The sequence below is a fragment of the Melanaphis sacchari genome, unplaced genomic scaffold, assembly GCF_002803265.2.
Source record: "Melanaphis sacchari strain LSU unplaced genomic scaffold, SCAv2.0 Contig86_pilon_pilon, whole genome shotgun sequence".
Classification (NCBI taxonomy): domain Eukaryota; kingdom Metazoa; phylum Arthropoda; class Insecta; order Hemiptera; family Aphididae; genus Melanaphis; species Melanaphis sacchari.
Window position 1 is genome coordinate 371,879 of NW_020271611.1, and position 18,853 is coordinate 390,731.

Here is an 18,853-nt window from a genome sequence, read left to right on the forward strand (position 1 = left end):
GTAGTAAAATTGCTTAGATTTTTAACCTAAATATTTTCTTAAAGTAAAGTAAATCTAGTTGTTACAATGAGTGAGAGAGTATATTGGAGTTAAAACTAAAAATACCCAGTGTTTATTTTAGTAATTTAAAAAAATAATGACAAATTAGGAATAATTTATATTTTAAGTCTACTTGAAAATTTTTAGTCTCTAGTTTTTAACAAAATTTATTTTCTTATTTTATTATAATTCAAAAACAAATAACTATAGATGGTAGATAGGTACTTGAAAATTTTATCTAACATGTTTAATAATGTTTTCTATGCATAGTATAATTTTAAAAATATCATGATTATTGAACTATTTATAAACATTTTTTAATTGTTTTTTTAGAAATCAATTAAATATAATATGTATATATCTATAAGCAGTGGTTGAAGTTGCTCAAAATAAGTGGAGGGATGCCAACATTTTTGTACTTCTCTTATATTATGGTTTACTTTACACACATGAGGGTAATTAGATATGGAGATAAGTTAAACTCTTATAGACAATCTTTGTATATAATTTTATCAGGGGATGTGTTATTTTGGACAAAATAAGTGGATGAATAGAAAATGTAAAAAATAAAAAGTGGAAGGATGCCATTTCATTTTATCCCCCCACTTCGATCTCTATAAAATATTTTTCGTGAAGGTCTGAACTTTTGTGTAGGTTCATTATTATATCTTAGAATCACAAAACATAAAGACTTTTTCAAAACATTTAGATTACCTAATTAAATAAAACCTACCTAATATTTAATATTGTATATTGGCCATTTATACTACGAATCTATTCATATTTCATTCCATTCTACGGTAAATCAGTATTGGCTCAAAGGTTAACTATTATAATTTATGATATAAGTGTAATATATTATTGCAATAATTAAATAATCATAATATAGGTTATAAATGTAATGCTTTTGGTAAAAATTAATTCAACTTACTGCATTACTAATAGTAAGAAAAACATTTTATGGTAGTAATTTTAATATATCATAAGATATACAGAATATTTTTAGAAATATATAAAGCTACAGAGTCTTTACTCAAAATTATTTAACATGTAACAATTTATCGTCATTGAATTCAAATTTAATACATTTTATATACATACTTATATACATTACGTCATTATATTGACTCATTCAGTGACGATATGTTATTATTGACACTTACTGACAACTGTTAAGCAGAGCACCGAGTAGTTATCTATTTTTCTCGCTGTTTTAGAATTTAAAATACTTTCAACCTAGTAAAATAAAAATATTTTTTGTAGAGTGTGCTTTAGAGCTTGAGAATATTATATTTTAAATTTAAATTTATTACTTTTCCCCCAAATAATTTCTAAGTTTGCAATGTCTTTGATTTTATCGGTCATATGTTTTCTGAAACATCTCTTCACCGCGACACCGATAACCTATTACCTATTGTGGTTATTCAACTTGGTTAAATAATACATTTTACAAAAACAAATCATTGCCACTGGCTGCATTATTAAAAATTTACTCTTAGCTTGACGGTTCAGTGCTTACTGCTTCACCATTTCTCATCAAATCAATTTTAAAAGATTATAAACGATTGATATTTCATATTAATTTTCTAAGTGGTGTGAACCGCGTTGTGGTATCAAATTTTAATTTCAGTCTTACAGTCTAATAAAATATTATCATCATGGGCGACTGGAATACAGTAACAATATTGAGAAAAAGGCCACCAAAGCCTTCAACCATGAAATCGGAACAGGTTCATTATTTTATATGTTTTAAGTAGCAATTGCCTAATTTGTTTTTGAACTGTTTTAGGCTATAAACAAAGCTAGACGTGAGGGTGCAGTTATTGATACTCAAGTGAAATGTAAGTAAAAATGTATATTTTATATATGTGTTTATCAAATCCTATTTTGTAAATTGCTCATACTATGCGAGTTAATTATTATTCCTTGAAATAGTAAGAATAATGTATATTTAAAATACATTTTAATGATTAAGTAAATAATGATTCAGGTACTTAATTATTGTTGGTTATTTAATAGTATAATTACAATTAATAAAGTGGTTAGAAATTATTGTTTATAATAAATGTTTAATAAGATGTGTTTTGAAAGTTTTATTATTCTATACCTATTATATATTATACATAATTACAGTATTACTGTGTTTAATGAAAAAAATTGGAAAAAAAGTGAGGCCTCAATAATACCGTGTATTATTATTTAGAATAAAATAATAATATTATTAAATCAAATAGAAAATTTATTTATTGGTTTAAGGAATCTCTAGGCCATTTTCTTTTTAGTTGTTTGATAGGATTTCCTGGTATAGTTAAAGAAGACATTTGGGAAATAAGAGGATTTTTATTGTTTGTTAATTTGTTGTGAAATGTTTTATAGTATTGATGAGCTAATTTTGTTGGTGTTAGAATATGTAAATCGTTGCATAAGTTTAGATTTGTGACATACCATAGACATTCAGTAATTACTCATAGACTTATTGACTGAAAAGCTTCTAGTGGGCAGATGTTAGATGATTTGGCTTGTCTCTATATTTGGATACCATACGTCTAAACGGGGGCTAATATGGCTTTATATATAAAAATTTTATTTTTTAAACTAAGTTTGGATTTCAAAATTGGGCGGAGAAGGTGAAGGCATGTGTTGCACTGTTTTCTTTATGGTGTGTTCTTTTCACGTGAGTCTTGTCAAGCGTTATCCCTAAATATTTTATTGAGTTCAAGTTTGGTAAAGGGTTATTATTTAGTATTCAGGGAGGGCATTCTTTTCGGTTTAGGGTGAAGTTGACTTATGTTGATTTAGTTTCATTTAGTTTGATTTTCAATTTCTTTGTCCGTGAAGAGATTAGATTGAGATGGTATTACACTTTTTGTGTTGCAATTTGGGGGGGGGGGGGGTCATGTTTTGTTGATAAGATTGTTGTATCATCAGCGTAGGTATCTGTAATTTTTGGAATGTCACAGGTAAAAATATTATACAGTAGAGGTGACAGATTACTGCTCGTTTTATATCGAATTTCTGTGTCTTACCGTGAAAAATCTCTTTTTAGTATGATTTGAGTATAAGACAGTAAGGGGTGGATAAAAAAGATTTTAATTTAAATAAGAGGCCATTGTGCCACACTGTCGAATGCCTGGGCTACATTGAGGAAAGCTCCTGGGCAGTATTGTTTTGTTTCTAATGATGATGAAAAGTAGTCCGTTAATCTATGAATTTGATGAATTGTAAAATGGTAGGATCAATAACCGAATTGGATATTAGATATTATTTTTTTTCAGATACAATCAGAGATAATCTTTTTATTAGCAGTTTTTCGAATAATTTACCACATGTTGATAGAAGACTAATAGGTCTGTATGAGTTAACTATATGTTTGGGTTTATCTGATTTAGGTATCATTATTATGACAGAAAATTTCCATATTGGAGGAAAGTATGACAGTCTTAACATTGCATTATATATAACTGTGAGAAAAAGTATAGACTTGTAGAAAAGCTGTTTTAAGATTTTATTTGTTATTAATTCATACCCTGGGGCTCTATTTGCTGGTAGTTTGTTCATTTGATTTTTAATTTCTGCTGGGGTGATTGGTTTTATTGATAGTGACATAGGAAGAAGACTATCTATAGAGCTGGATATCGATTCTAGTTCAGTATTTGGATTAATATCGGTATGAAGCAGGAAAATATTTTCAAGGTGGTTATTAAAAAGAACAGCTTTTTCTTTGTCGGATATTGAAAGAGAATTGTCGGAACAATGAATGGGTGGTACAATTTATTTTCTTTGTATAATGTTTTTAGTGGTTTTCCATATGAGCTGTTATTTGAGATTAGGGATGTCATGCTTTTTTGAAATTGTTGCAATCTATATTTTGAAAGTTCTTTATTTAAGTCTATTTGTTAGATTGTTGAGTGTGTGTTTATCATTAGAATAGTTTGTTTGATGTTAAAAATATAATATATTTATTTATATTAAATATAAAAATGTATGTAAATATTCTTTTAATTAAAAAAATTTACTTATTATACTTAATTAAGTATAAATTGTAAATAAGCTTTTCAAAAAAATAGAAGATTTTTGAATATTTAATTTCCATTTTAGTAGTATAATTTTAATTTAAAGTTGATAACCAATTATAGTAGAAACCATTTTAATAATGTTCAAAAGACTAAGAAAAACATTTCATGATAATTAAAATTAAATAAATATATATTTTAATAACCTATTATTATATATAATATTACATCACATAAAAAAACTCAATATATTTTGCATTATAAATCTAATCATTTGTATAATATCAATCTCATAATTTTAACTATAAATTTTTAATTAAATTTTGTATTATTTCAGTATTGATCAGTTTTGATATTAATAATGCCTTAAGTCATTGAATCCAACGAGACAAACAATTACAATTTTATCATTAAAAGTCCTCAGATAATTTGTTGAAGAATCGAACCATTTATTAAGAAACTTAATGATGCAGTTGACTTAAATATTACATAATAAAAAAGTTAAAAATAAATTAATTTTAAATAAAATATTTTTCTGAATATAAAAAGGAATCTACACCTGTAAAATTATTAGTTATTATAAGAATTTCATAAAAACCAATGAAAAATTATATTCTTGCTAAGAGTAGCCAGGACCTTAAATTTTAGATAATTTATTCTGTTTTTTTTAGTACAATTAATGTCATAACTCATTATAAACTATTTCTACTGTACTTAATTAAAGTATCTAATTATAAAACTAGGATTTTTAAGAGGATTATGATCACCATAATTGATTTAAATAAATATTTTTTCAATTTCTAGTATTATTAACAACTATTATCATTTCACATAAATTTACATTATTGATTTTATTATTAATGAATATTTAGGGGGTGCAGCTACTAATAAACATCAAGTTACAACTAAAAATACTGCAAAATTGGATCGTGAAACTGAGGAATTAAAACATGAAAAAGTGCCAATTGATTTAGGCCGTCTTATACAACAAGGGCGACAAGCTAAAGGTTATAATCAAAAAGAGCTGGCTACTGTAAGTTGAATATATATTTAAAATTATTGTTTTTTACTCATATAATCTTAATCATTTTAGAAAGTTAATGAGAAACCACAAGTAATTCAAGATTATGAAGCTGGACGTGGAATACCCAATCAATTAGTCATTGGAAAAATTGAAAAAGTGCTTTGTAAGTATTTTAAATGTCTAGAAGTATAATTAATAACAATTAAATATGGTTTGTACTATATACAACACACTTATTGATAATAAACAAATAACAAATTGTATTAATCAATTATTATTTTTCATTCTATCATATATTTTTAAAAAATTGAAAAAACATAGAAAAAATATTTAATTTTAGCTATTTAGATAATTATTATCACCATTTGTTGAGAGTTGATTATTGAATTTTATGTATAGTTAATAATAAATTAGTAAAATTTTTATAAAATTTAAAATTATAGAAGATATTTTTTGTCTATTAAAGTATTAAAAAAACATTATCTGAATACAAAGATAAATTAATGGCAGGGAATATTAGTGTATTAATAATTTTAATTTGAGCTCTTTTAACTTAAAAATTTTAACAACTTTTTCCATTTAATTTGTGTGGCTTTGTACTATATTTATCTTGCTTATATAATATATAAAATATGTTTATGAATTCTTTATAGTATTTTAAGCACTTACACTTTACTGTGAGTAGTTTAAATTTGAATCAATATATTAATTAGGTACTGAACTTTAAAAGTATATTCATATCTCCACATAAAATAATGAATCAGAAATAGGATTTTAACTTAAATTAAAGCGGATTATCATATTGTAACCACAAGTCTACAAAACAAAATTTGGATTTTTGTTTATTGCATAATAAACAAAAATAAAAATTGATATAGAAAATTTTTTAGAAGCAAAAATGAACACTTATGAGATATGATATGAAATCTTGTATTTATCAAAATATTTGAATTAGGTTTCATATTGTATTTTTTTTTATGCATTTAAACGTGTAATAAATCAAAATGTTTTGTTTCAGGTATAAAATTAAGAGGAAAAGATCGTGGCCAAGCACTTCTGCCCCCTAGCACCAAGAAGTGACGGGCTTGGGGGAGTATTAACTCAAAAGTCACTAATTTCACATGAAATACTATTATTTATGCTTTAAATAAAAGAAATTGTTGTGACAAAAAAAAAAAAATTACCTTCTATTTTAATTTATTTTATCCTTTTATTAAGTTTGAGCTGGTAATACATATTATGTAATACTGCATTACATATTATTATATTTTTTTTTTGTAATTAACATTTTTCGTAATACAGCATATTATTAATTTTGTGTGTATCTTGTACTTTGATATTCTGTTTTAAAAGCACAATTTTAAAATAAAAAAGATTTAAATTACATAAGTATTTTTTTATACAATCAACAAGTATAAAATATTGTTATGTTTATGTACATACTGCAGACATTCTTTTTGAAAAAAAAAGTTATTGGGTAAACTTTAATATAAGAAGTGACCTCTAGGCCTGACATAACTGATGAATTTCAGTGGCAAACTGTGCAAAACTAATCATTATCCGGATCAATTTTTAGTTTTAATAAAGTATATCTTTAAATTTAAAAAAAGGTATCACTGTAATGAGGTACTTATTTAATTTCATGTGTTAAATTTTCTTTGATAATTTATCATTTAAATATAATTGGAATGTATTACTAACTTCGCATGTGCTCAGTGTGCTCTTCCATTGAATAGTAACTCAGTATTATTTTGAGTGTCTTATGGTTTAACCTTATCAGTTATTTATTGGATATTTGCAGTACTAAAACATTTAACTTTAAGTAAGGTAGTTGGTTTGATTATTGTTATATTGCTTACAAGGATAGATAGGTATAATGAAAATAAAACTTAAAAAAATAATGAACAACAACATATGTATAAAACACCACCAAAGTTACAATCAAACATTTGTTGACCAATTGTGCCAATATATACACAGATATTCTACAATATGAATAATGTGCAAAGTATTATTCAAATATTTTTCAATTACTTAAAAAAACAGAATTCTTCCACAAAATTTAGTATATAAAAATGTTTTGATTCATTTATTATTTTTAAGTGAAATAAACATGACCCTAAGTATTATATTTTTATTTTATTTTAATACAACAGATGTTATGTATTTGTTAGAAATTTTCAACAATCATAGAAATTGAAGTATTTAAGTAAAAAATAACTTTAAAAATATAATAATTTGCTTCTTTGATTTTGATATTTATTTTTAGGACCAACGTATTTAGAAAAATGTAGGATTATAAATTCTAAGAAATATTACAATGATATAAAAAATGAAAGTAACTTAATACAATTTTAATTACTTAAATTTATAGTTTTACAATGTTAGGATTTTACAAGCGATTCTAGTAACAATAGAATCAAGTAGACTGGAATTTAAACTTTCTACTTCACTTATTTTGTAATAAGATTTAATATAATTTTCATCAATATTTTCTGTAAGTTGTGAAATATCTGTTTCACATCCTGTAATACATTTTTCTTGAAATATTTTCATTTCTGGAACATTGGAAAACTTTGATGTAAGTGCAACTATCATGTCATCATCCTCATCATTAGCACTTGCATCTTTCAATGATTGTGTGATATTTTTTGTTCCAGATAAATTGAACAAAATTTCGTTAGCAAGAGACTTGGTTTTCATACAAGAGTTTTCATTGGACAAGTAAGCATTATTCACAGCAACTACAATCTGAAATGGATCGGCAATCAATCTGCGGTTAATTAACACTGGTGATTTATCTTTGAAAATTGAAGCCATGTTGTCTTTAAGCCATTTTATATTTTTGACATTTGTAAAGTAAGATACTCCTAAATATTTTCCGTTTTGCAAACAGTAAACCTTCATTATTTTGAATAAATTTTTTTACCTTTATAAACACGTAGTGGCTGTTTTCATGTCAGTAGTCAGTCAGTGTTTTGAGAAATTATAATTATTATTGATTGTTCAATGACCGGTGTAGACACTAAAACACTAAATAGTTCTTGCTTGTAAACTTATAGTTTCAAATTTTTACTTTGTACTTTGTAGTCAGTTATCACTCACCAGCATGGTCTTATCTATTAAATGATAATAGATATGACCACAGACATTATATGTATATATATCTGTGCCGGCCTGTGGTTATTTGCCTATAACCATAGATCTGGTACTGGGTCATGTAATTAAGTTTAAGGCGCAGACGCACTGCCAGTGTAGCACACTATATTATAATATATTATTTATTTAATAATTAGTAATTTTAATTTTTGGTACGAGTCACGAATCTCGAAAGTTGAATATGAATCATGATTGTATAGCCTGGTAAGTTGTTTGATGCTACTCGTAAATGCTAATTGCTATCAATTTTAGGGAATTCTGCAATGTGAGCCGAACGTTAACCATTCCGGCTTTCTGCATTCAGCTTTGACGAATTCAAAATTCCAAATTTTCATACGTTAGCAGTTTGCGTAGAAATTAATACTGACGTGAACCGTGATTCCGAAAATGAAAACTGCAATGTTGTTTTTAATTTACTTTTACAATGACGTCTTAAAGTATCGATAATCGACCGACCATGTTTGTTTTTATGCACAACCAATAATTGTATGGTTCGTATGACAATTGTACATTTGTATCAACCCGACGAAATCAAGTGTCAACTATCAACTCTGAAAGTCTGAACACACTCGGCGGGGGAGCGAATAAACGATATTACGATTAACCAGTGGTCGCTGTTTTGACATCAATGTATCGCTTCTTATACATACTTATGATCCATCTATGCTTTCGTATCAATGGGATGTATTGTTTATACTATGTATGAAAAACGTTTGTAATGTTCATATCCATAATAACATGTCCCCACATATTCGTAATGATTTTATAATTTCTATTTGTAATTATTCCAGCTATCTGATGGTAGCCGAATGTCAAGTCAGCCGCTTACGACTACAAACAAAAGTTAACAGTTTGAATTGATTGCGCACCTATATCCGTATAATTGAACTACTAAATAGATTGTTATTCTGTGATCAGAAATCAGTTTTGAACATGACCTGGACAGCTGAACGTGCACAAATACTTGATACAGAAACATCTATAACTTCGGTCCATTTATCCATTAACTGGACACTGCTGTTGTAAATTTCAGATTTTGGTTTTATTGAAATCGTTTAATTCTTTAAAAATTTCCTTGTGGCTTTCAGTGTCGGTTTCAACATGTGAAACCAACATAAGACTGATTGAGATTTTGTTACATGGCCGACAACCCAGAACGGTTTTGCATTCTTGTTTCACCGTGTATGTGATTGCAAATTGATTTGTCACCCATCATCGGGTGATCAAATAGTAAGTTGACCTTACTATTACAACCATTCATAGTTTTATTATATATATATTTTTTCATTATTTTGAATTTATTAAGTTGTAGTACAAGTAGTTTTGTTGAGTTTCTAATCTTGACATAAGAGTCTAATAATTGATAGATAATTGTTGATACAAACACATTAGATAATGGGACCTAAAAGTAAAAGACACCATTTTGTTGTTGAATTGTGTATTAAAATGTTCAGTCAAGTTCTACTTGTATCATCTATACAATATTCATTTTTATGAAACTTAAATGTATTGTTCCGTGTATTTATATATCTCAATTTTCCTACATGTCTGTAATTATCAATTAAAAATATCTAAATTAATTATGCATACTTAATTCATTGTATTATAATTGTACAATGTTAGATGCTTGAAAATAAACTAGAATATTATAATATCTTATTATGATAAAAGGTACATTATAAACTAGTAGTTTAACTTAAAATTTTCTTAAGTTGTAACAATTGATAGGGTACATTATAATCCCTTAGTTCAGGGATTTTATGTTTTGGATTTACATATCTACATCCTCTAATATTTATTTACATGTATAGTTATCATCTGTATGTATACAATATGAGTTTAATAACTATTAAAAATAAATAAATTTCTCTTAATTATATTTATGTTGGTACACATAATTGTGTACATGTCCTCTTTTCAGGGGAGACAAGACTAAATTACTTAGAGTTTCATGAATCTAGACTCTGAATTTTATTTTTAGATAAGATGTTGATGTGTGACAACAATCTTTGGAATTAAACCTTATATATATTTATGGACCTGGGTATATAAACCATATTATATACTAATTTAAATTTCATACGGTTATGTTTAATATAAAAAAATTAATAGATTTTTCTTGTGACTTTAAAATAAAAAAAAAACAGTAATAAAATTTTAATATAATATAATATAATTAGGTTTGAAGTTATTAAAAAGCTGAAGCTTTTTTATTACTAGCAAAATATTTATATATTATAGTACATTTTAAAAACTTTGATAAAAGATATTATAAAGAAGGTACTTGCCTCCCTCGAAGCCTGATAAGCACGCACACTTATGCAATTTTACATTTTAATAAAAAAATAAATATAATTTAATAAATTTAGAACATGTTGATCTATTTAACAATTATCTGACTAAAAATATGGGTATTTGTAGGTCAAAATTTCAGGTGGTATCTTCAATATTTTTGGGCCCTATTAACACAATAACGTAAAATTATTATATATGAATGTTAAGTAAATATGTATAAGTGTATACAATGATCTTGGGAGTACATAAATGTGACAACTTAAAAAAAAAATAAATAGCTTTGTAAATTTTAATTTTAATTTTCTGGGATAGATGATACCATTGATAAATTTCTATTTTATTGCTTGAAATTTCATGGATAGGAGTTGGGCTTATAAATAGATGTTTATAATTTGCTATGAAGTGTGCTCTTTTATTTAAAAAAAAAATTAGATGGGTGAATCCTTAAATCGTTAGCATCAAAGATTCACATGTGTGTTTTTTAAAATTTTCATTTAGAAATATTACAATTTAATTAGTTTAAAACTAAAATTAATTTAAACACTGACCTCATTTCGTATGAGAACTTTAATAACAGCCATACAAGTATAATCTATTTATTTATTAATTAACCTCCATTATATAATTTTTTGTTTGTTACACAATAAACAGCTTATAGGTTCTCTTTAATTTCTGTATTCACTTATTTTGATTTATTTAATTATTTTAAAATGTACTTATAATCAAACTAAAGAATAGCATTCAGTTTAGGTTTTTAGAAAAATATCAGCAATTATTTAGGTGTATATTTTATATATAAAAAATAAAATACTATCGATTAAATATATATATCATGAATTCAAATAAAACTTTATTAGATTTAGTATAGTTTATATATACTAGAAATTAATTAATATTTTGATTTTTAGAATATTTTTAAATGACTCCAATGAAAAATTACATAAAGGTTGAAGTCACTGGTGATGCTGATGCTGTTACCAGGTATTTTCACATAACTAAAATCTTCATAAATTTTCTTCTCTTTTTAATTTAATATAATTATGTTTTACAAAATATTAATTAATTAAATCTTTAAAATGTATAGTGAATTATATGTTGAAAACACTGTTGAAAATCCTGCGTGGTATACAGTTGAAGATAATCATGTGTCTTTAATATCTGAAAATGTTGAGAAAGTTATAAAGCTTGAAACTGATATGTTGGATGACTGTATGTGGGAAAGTAGAATCGAAATTTCTAAAGATGTTACCAATCAAAATAATATGAAATTACCCTTGGAATTTCAGGTAATATATTTAATATGGTATTCTTGTCATGTGATGTGTACCACATGTTTTTCATGTGCCATGACTACCACTATTAATATTTAGTGTCGTATGTAATCCACCACTTTTTTTAATATCATTCCTATATTGATTATTATGTATTAAACATTAGTTATTAACCAAATTTAAGTTTTTCTTTCGATAATTGTATATAATATTTACCTCTATTTTCCACCATAAACAGTGCAGTTTCCTCTAATTAAACAATTTATCATAACTTTTTAGCTAACATAGTTTTAAAATTTAAAAGATTAAAAACATACTTATGTATTATGCACTTTATGTCTATTTAGTAGAATTTCATATGTAGTATAAGATATATCCAAAACAAAAATGTCAATAATTTACAACAAATATTAGCTGTTTTAGATTGGTTGAAGGCTTTATTATTATAACCAATAAATTTAGATCCTAATTTTATCAAATTATGATACGTTTTATTAGTTAAATTATCTATTCATAGATACACATTACAGTGGTAGTATGAATGTATACAACACTACCTGTTAAGAATGGTAGACCATGTGGTAGACTGCATACGTCAAGAATCCCCTAAAAAACATTAAAATGTATTAATTATTTTATGTATAAATATTTTTTTCCTTATAGGGTGTCTCAGTTAATAATATTAACTTAAATCCTGAAAATACAAATAATAAAATATTTTACTGTAATATTTGTGGAAAAGGCTTTGCTTTAAATTATCTTTTAAAAAATCATTTGGCAGAACACAAAAGACAAGTAAATTTTAAAACTAATAAATGTAAATATTGTGGAAAACAGTTTAAGTTAAAATTTGGTTTGAATAGACATATTCAAAAACATCACAGTCAAACATTTGAATGCAAATTTTGTAAACATTTTATTGATAAAAGTTTATATAATGAACACATGAAAAGCCATAAAAAAAATGAAGCTAGGATTGATATTATTCCTAATATAAAATTGCACAAATTAAATGGTGTTTGGAAAAGTAAAACAAATGTATTTAAATGTAATATTTGTTTTCAAAAATGTCATAGTGAAAAGAATTTAGTGGAACATATGGAAACTCATGACAATTGTCAAACACAGTGTAATGATTGCTTAAAGTATGTTTCAGTTTCTGAATTGAATAATCATATGCAACAATTACATGATAAACATTTATTTAAATGTCAAAAGTGTAACTTGCAGTTTGAAAAACAACAACATTTAAACTGTCATTTAATTCATTGCTTAAAAAACTCTCATATCCAATGGAATGAGGTTTGTGGTAAATCCAAGGCTAATTCAACGACTTGTTCTGCTTGTGGAATTGTTTTTAATAGTTCTTTATCATTGAAGAATCATATAACTATTGGTTGTAAGCATTATACTTGTAAATATTGTGGACAATTTTTTAATTCAAGGATTTTATGGCTAAAACACGTGGACGTTCATGAAAAAGATGAACAACATGTTATGTTAATAGTAAATAATGATAAAACAACTACAATTAGAGAACCTGAGGTTATAAATGATTTTCCTTTTGATACAAATAAAGGACAATTATTATCTAAAAATATTACAGGAAGAAATAATTCAGATCAAACCGATTTAGTGAACAGCAATGAATCAACTATACATATTGCAGCGCCACGTAATTTAGTGGCAAATAATATCAATTTAAATATCAATAAGGAAAAAAATGTATGCACAACTGTTGAAAAAAGAAAAAGATCTTATAATAAAGAAGCAGTTAATAGCAATGAATCAATAACACAAAATATATCACACAATTTAATGACAGATTGTAGCAATACTAATTTAAAGCAAAATAAAATCTCATTGAATATCATAAAAACAAATGGTTCGAGTCAAATAAATTTAACAAACAGCAATGCAACAGCTGTTTCGAGTGCTTCAAATAATTTATTGACACATGATTACTGTATTCAAAATATAAAGCAAGAAAAATACTTAAATGCAAATTTAAATGAAAAAAATATTTCTCATCAAATAATCAACAATCAACAAACTGTATCGGTTGCTTCACATAGTTCAATAACAAACAATTGTCTTGTGAAAATTAAGCAAGAAAAAAACTTGTGTACAATTAACAGAGAAACAAACAGTTCAGATCAAATAAATTTAGCAAACAGTAATGAATCAATAATTTCGACTCTTTCACATAACTCAATGGTGAACAATTGTCATGTGTTAAACATTAAGCAAGAAAAAAACACGAGTACAAATTTTAGAGAAAGAAACAGCTTTGAACTAATGAATTTTGTAAATAGTGATGAACCAACTGTGGCAAATAAACCTCTCGATTTAATGGCATACCAAAACCCTATTAGTATAGCTAATAATAATATTGCATCTACTGTTAGGGAAACACCTTATTTCTGTATTAGAAAATTGCCTAATATTAAAAATGTATTTTGTCATAATGATTATGGACAGACATCGCAAAATAATTTTATATTTATTTGTAGAATTTGTAAAAAATCTCCATCTACAGATATACATTCATTTGCATTGCACATGAGTGATCATAGTGAATGCAACATGCATGAATGTATTGTGTGTGATAAGAAATTTAGCACTGTACTTCTTTGGACAAATCATATGACTTATCATCAACAGCAATTAGATTTAAATGTATCTGGAGTTCAGTTTAATCCTACAGAAACTAAGTCTAATACATTAGGCTCTATAAATTCTGAAAATATGGAATCTCAAGCTTGTAAAACTTCAAGAAATAGAAAATTCAAGATATCTTCATCGAATAGTCCATCTTCAAATATAACAGGCTTGAATAATAGTGGTAATAAAATAAAAAATCAATATGACTGTAGTACATGTAAAAAATTGTTTCCTTCAAAGGCCACATTAAAAGTTCATCAAACTCTTCATAATAAATCACAGTCATTTTCCTGTAAATATTGTAATAGAATATTTTCTGGAAAAGGTCAATGTACAAATCATGAAAAATCTCACATTGGCTTAGATAATCTATTTTTACAAAATAATAAGAATAATAAACCTGAAGTAATTGATATCCAAAACAACATTAATATAGAAAATAACAACATTAATTCTGAGATAATATCAATAAAACATAAAAATGAAAAAAAATTATGGTCAACTAAAAACACAAATTTTTGTAATTTATGCAATAGAAAATTTACAAAGCGGTGTTATTTTACAAATCATATGCTATTAAAGCATAATATAAATCCAAATTTACCAAAACAACTTACTTCGATAGATTGCAAAAAGTCAATCATTCTGCCTGAAAACATTCAGTTAACTAATAAATATGAAAACAAAGTATCAGTTTCTATAGATAACAATTTGAATAATCACGTTAATAAAAGCAATGAGAAGAAATCTACAGTTTGTACCATTTGTAATAAACAATTTGCACATCTTGGTGCTTTAACTAATCATATGAATATTCATGTTGATTGTAAACCATATAAATGCCAATATTGTTATAGAAAATTTAGTAAGGAAGGTCCTTATATTATGCATGAGAGAAAACATGTATTAAAAAATGAAGTTAAAAGTGCTTCCAATCTAAACACAAATAACATAACAGTTGATGAAGTACCGCAAACTGAAAATTGTGATGATTTTGAGTTAGTTCATAATTCAGTTGATGGAAATTCAAATGGTACAAATTTAACTAACATAAAAAATTTATGGTTCACTTGTGATGTGTGTGAGAAAAAATTCTCTACTCCATTTCAACTGAATATACACCGAAAGTCACATTCTGATATTGTACCATATGTATGTAAGATTTGTAATAGATCTTACTCCTTGAAATTTCGATGGAATTGGCATTTAAAAGGCCATTATATAAGGTTTATTGCTAATTTAAAAAGTAAACAACATACTAATAATCTAAAATCAAATATTGGCAAACTAAAGATTGAATCTATAAATTATCCAGATAAAATGAAATGTCGATATTGTAAAAAAGAATATAACTCAATATCTCAGTGGAAAAAACATATGAGAATGAGCAAGGAATGTCGTCGCCATTGTAAAAGTAATCTTCCAGAATTTACATCAAATCAAGCTTCAAAGAATTTTACCAATTCTTGTCGATTTAAATGTAATATTTGTAAGAAAACATATAGTACCTCTTACAATCGATCAGTACATATAAAAACTGTTCATAATAAATTAGATACAACAGTTTTAAATATTCATAATAATACCAGTTTCCAAAAAGACAAAACAGTGGAGACAATGCAACAGAATCTGGTGATTAAGAGACAAAATAAAAGTAATCATATTAATGGCAGTAAATGTAAGTTATGTGGTAAAGTATACAGTAATGCAGCTAATTTAGGTCGCCACATCTCTATAATTCACACAAATAGTTATGAACCTATGACCTGTAATGTTTGTGGAAAGACATTTAAACACAAATTTTCTTATAGAGAACATTTGAAAATTAAACACAAACGACTATTTAAAAATTATGAAGAATTAAACCATCAAAATAAAAGAACAAACAGGAAACCTATATCAATGGATCAAAAAAAAATAATTATGAAATACTCTTGCAAAATTTGTAATATTAAGTTTACTGATAATATTAGATTACAAGAACATTCAAAGATACACTCAGTAAAAATGTATAAGTGTAAAGACTGTGGTCAGCAATTTGAGACAAATGTTACTCTAGGTAATCATATTTTGGAAAACCACAATGCTAATATTTCTACATATAATAAAAACGAACGTGTCGAGAATTGTTTGAGCCAAAATAATTCTTTAGAAGTGAATATTAATAATCCTGCTCAATGTAATGTTTGTTCTAAAATTTTAAAAGACCCTGGATATTTACATGAACACATGAGATTACACACAGGCGTCAAACCATTCAAATGCGATAAATGTAACATGGCTTTTAGATTTAAATCAAACTTAAGAATGCATCATAAGAAACATCTATCATGTTATATCCCATAATTATATTAATGTGTTCTAAAATACAATTTTAAGCTATTAGAAATTTAAATATGTATTAACTTTTATAGTGTAAAACTATTTTTATTATTTTAACTATTTATACAGTATAGTTAAGCTTTTACTGTAGATTAAATGTATTAAACTATATTATATATTAAAAAAAAAAAAAATGTGTATTGTAAAAAATATTTAAGGTTTACCTATTTTTACATTGATTTAAGTTTTAATATTTTTTTTATTAACCATTAATTGTGTTGTATATTCATATTTGTCAATCAAGTAATTTATTTAAATCTGTATTACATTTTAAGTTTAACTCGTTTAAGTTAATCTAATAATTAAATCATTTTTGTTTGTTTATTTTACGATTCAAAATAAAATTTAACCAAGCAAATTATTGTATAACTAATATAGTATAATTTGGCTGAGTAATTAATTTCATTATATTTCAATTAAATGTATGAATGTTTTAATATTTTTTTGGTTTACTATACATTTTTTGTTATACATAAAATATAAGCACCAATGTCAAATTTTCTTCTATAACATTAATATTAATTTGAAGAATATTGGAAAAACTAAGAAAATGTCATATAATATTGTTTGAGAGGGATAAATTCATTGTGATCATCTATATATTAATATTTCTATTACATGACGGTTTAGATGCAATAAATTTATGATAAAATAATAAATAATTTGTAGATGTTAAAAAAAAATTTTTTAATTATTTCCATGATATAAGTAGGTAGATAATAATCAAGACTCTTCAAAGTCTTATAAGACATTTCAAACTGATTGCTGTTGATTCTTTTTACTGCTATTATAATTTAGTGAAAAGATGCTGACATTTAAATTAGATTATGAATTTTAGACGTGGTTTAGGGCGTTTAGACTAAAGTTATTGACAATTATATGATCTAAAATATTAACTATCTTTTATAGTCATGCATCCTATTTTGTAGAGATACATGAAAATTAACTGTAAAATATCACAGGATGGTGTTATTTGTCCTTTATTGTTATATTAACTCCCTAACTATTAATTATATAAAAATACATTTTATGAATTTCTCAATTAATAAGAATTACAAAAGTTTCGATCAATTAGAAATTTATACTTGTGATCATTTGGATTCTTGTAGTAGTGCTACAATATGTTAAAAAATTTACAGTTTCTAGTTTAAGATATTTAAGTTTAACATTTGACAAAAATATGAAATGGAAGTTAAATGCAAATAATATTGTGATGTGTGTGTGTAATAACGAGAAAATATAAGATAAAAAGTAGTGGTTATGCAGCCGGACAAACACAAGGGACACATGCATGTAAGTCCAGTGTTAATAATTAATAATTATTAAATATACTTGTTCTCGTGTTATTACCTTTCTCCTGTTCTTCGGTAGGCTCCCGAGATCGTGATTCGAGAATATGATCAAATACCTATGCAAATTAGATAGTAAAAGAACCTGTACTAACAATAGGTAAGTATTTTAGACATGCACCTTACCTGATTCGCCACAGTGAATACTTATATTACGTTCCTCGGAGGTTAGGAGAAAGATGTCACAAATGACACAAATTACGATACGACTTAAGAAAAACTTAAGTTTAAATAAGAAAAACAACTCTGATTTAACTTATAAAAAAAGAAGTTCAGTTGTCGACTCGCAGAATCTTGTGGGTGTGGTGTGTGGTGGTTTTTGAGTAGAGCTCCTGTTCGCTCGTCTGGTGCACCTGCACTCGTAACTTAATCGGTACTCATGCACTCGATAGCTTGGCTCATGTACTGATAAGAGAAGACGACGTGGTTAAGCCAGCCAGAGTCGCAGGCGGTACCGTCAAAGGTCTCCGCGTTTTTCAAAGAAATAATCTTTCTCTTAGACGACAGAGACCCTCATTGGACCATACCTTGTCTCTGGCGGCTCACAAAACTAGGTCACACGCTTTGCGACACATTGCCACAAACTATGTGTCAATCCCTTTGTGACCATATAATATAACTCGTTTTCTTTCATCAGTGGTGAGAGGATGTTTATGA

General features: G+C 26.0%; 3 protein-coding genes across 7 annotated transcripts; 2 read left to right on the forward strand and 1 right to left on the reverse strand.

The window, feature by feature from the left end:
- Window positions 1-1,482: 1,482 nt before the first annotated feature.
- LOC112602350 (endothelial differentiation-related factor 1 homolog) lies at window positions 1,483-6,229 on the forward strand. Its single transcript, XM_025350381.1, has 5 exons — window positions 1,483-1,769; window positions 1,829-1,880; window positions 4,925-5,085; window positions 5,146-5,239; window positions 6,095-6,229. The coding sequence occupies exons 1-5, from the start codon at window positions 1,698-1,700 to the stop codon at window positions 6,154-6,156; spliced, it is 441 nt and encodes a 146-aa protein (XP_025206166.1). The 5' UTR covers window positions 1,483-1,697; the 3' UTR covers window positions 6,157-6,229.
- Window positions 6,230-7,434: 1,205 nt separating this feature from the next.
- On the reverse strand, window positions 7,435-8,190 carry LOC112602372 (EKC/KEOPS complex subunit TPRKB-like). Its single transcript, XM_025350413.1, has one exon. The coding sequence runs from the start codon at window positions 7,981-7,983 to the stop codon at window positions 7,453-7,455; it is 531 nt and encodes a 176-aa protein (XP_025206198.1). The 5' UTR covers window positions 7,984-8,190; the 3' UTR covers window positions 7,435-7,452.
- Window positions 8,191-8,337: 147 nt separating this feature from the next.
- Window positions 8,338-16,974, forward strand: LOC112602370 (zinc finger protein 91-like). 5 transcript variants are annotated; one of them, XM_025350409.1, is made up of 6 exons: window positions 8,338-8,935; window positions 9,027-9,257; window positions 9,324-9,465; window positions 11,439-11,511; window positions 11,615-11,816; window positions 12,465-16,974. In XM_025350409.1, the coding sequence occupies exons 4-6, from the start codon at window positions 11,450-11,452 to the stop codon at window positions 16,809-16,811; spliced, it is 4,611 nt and encodes a 1,536-aa protein (XP_025206194.1). In that variant the 5' UTR covers window positions 8,338-8,935; window positions 9,027-9,257; window positions 9,324-9,465; window positions 11,439-11,449; the 3' UTR covers window positions 16,812-16,974. The 5 variants fall into 5 exon arrangements, with proteins under 5 accessions (XP_025206194.1, XP_025206195.1, XP_025206193.1 ...); XM_025350410.1 differs by having other exon boundaries at window positions 8,338-8,946; window positions 9,027-9,465; XM_025350408.1 differs by having other exon boundaries at window positions 9,027-9,465.
- Window positions 16,975-18,853: the final 1,879 nt, after the last annotated feature.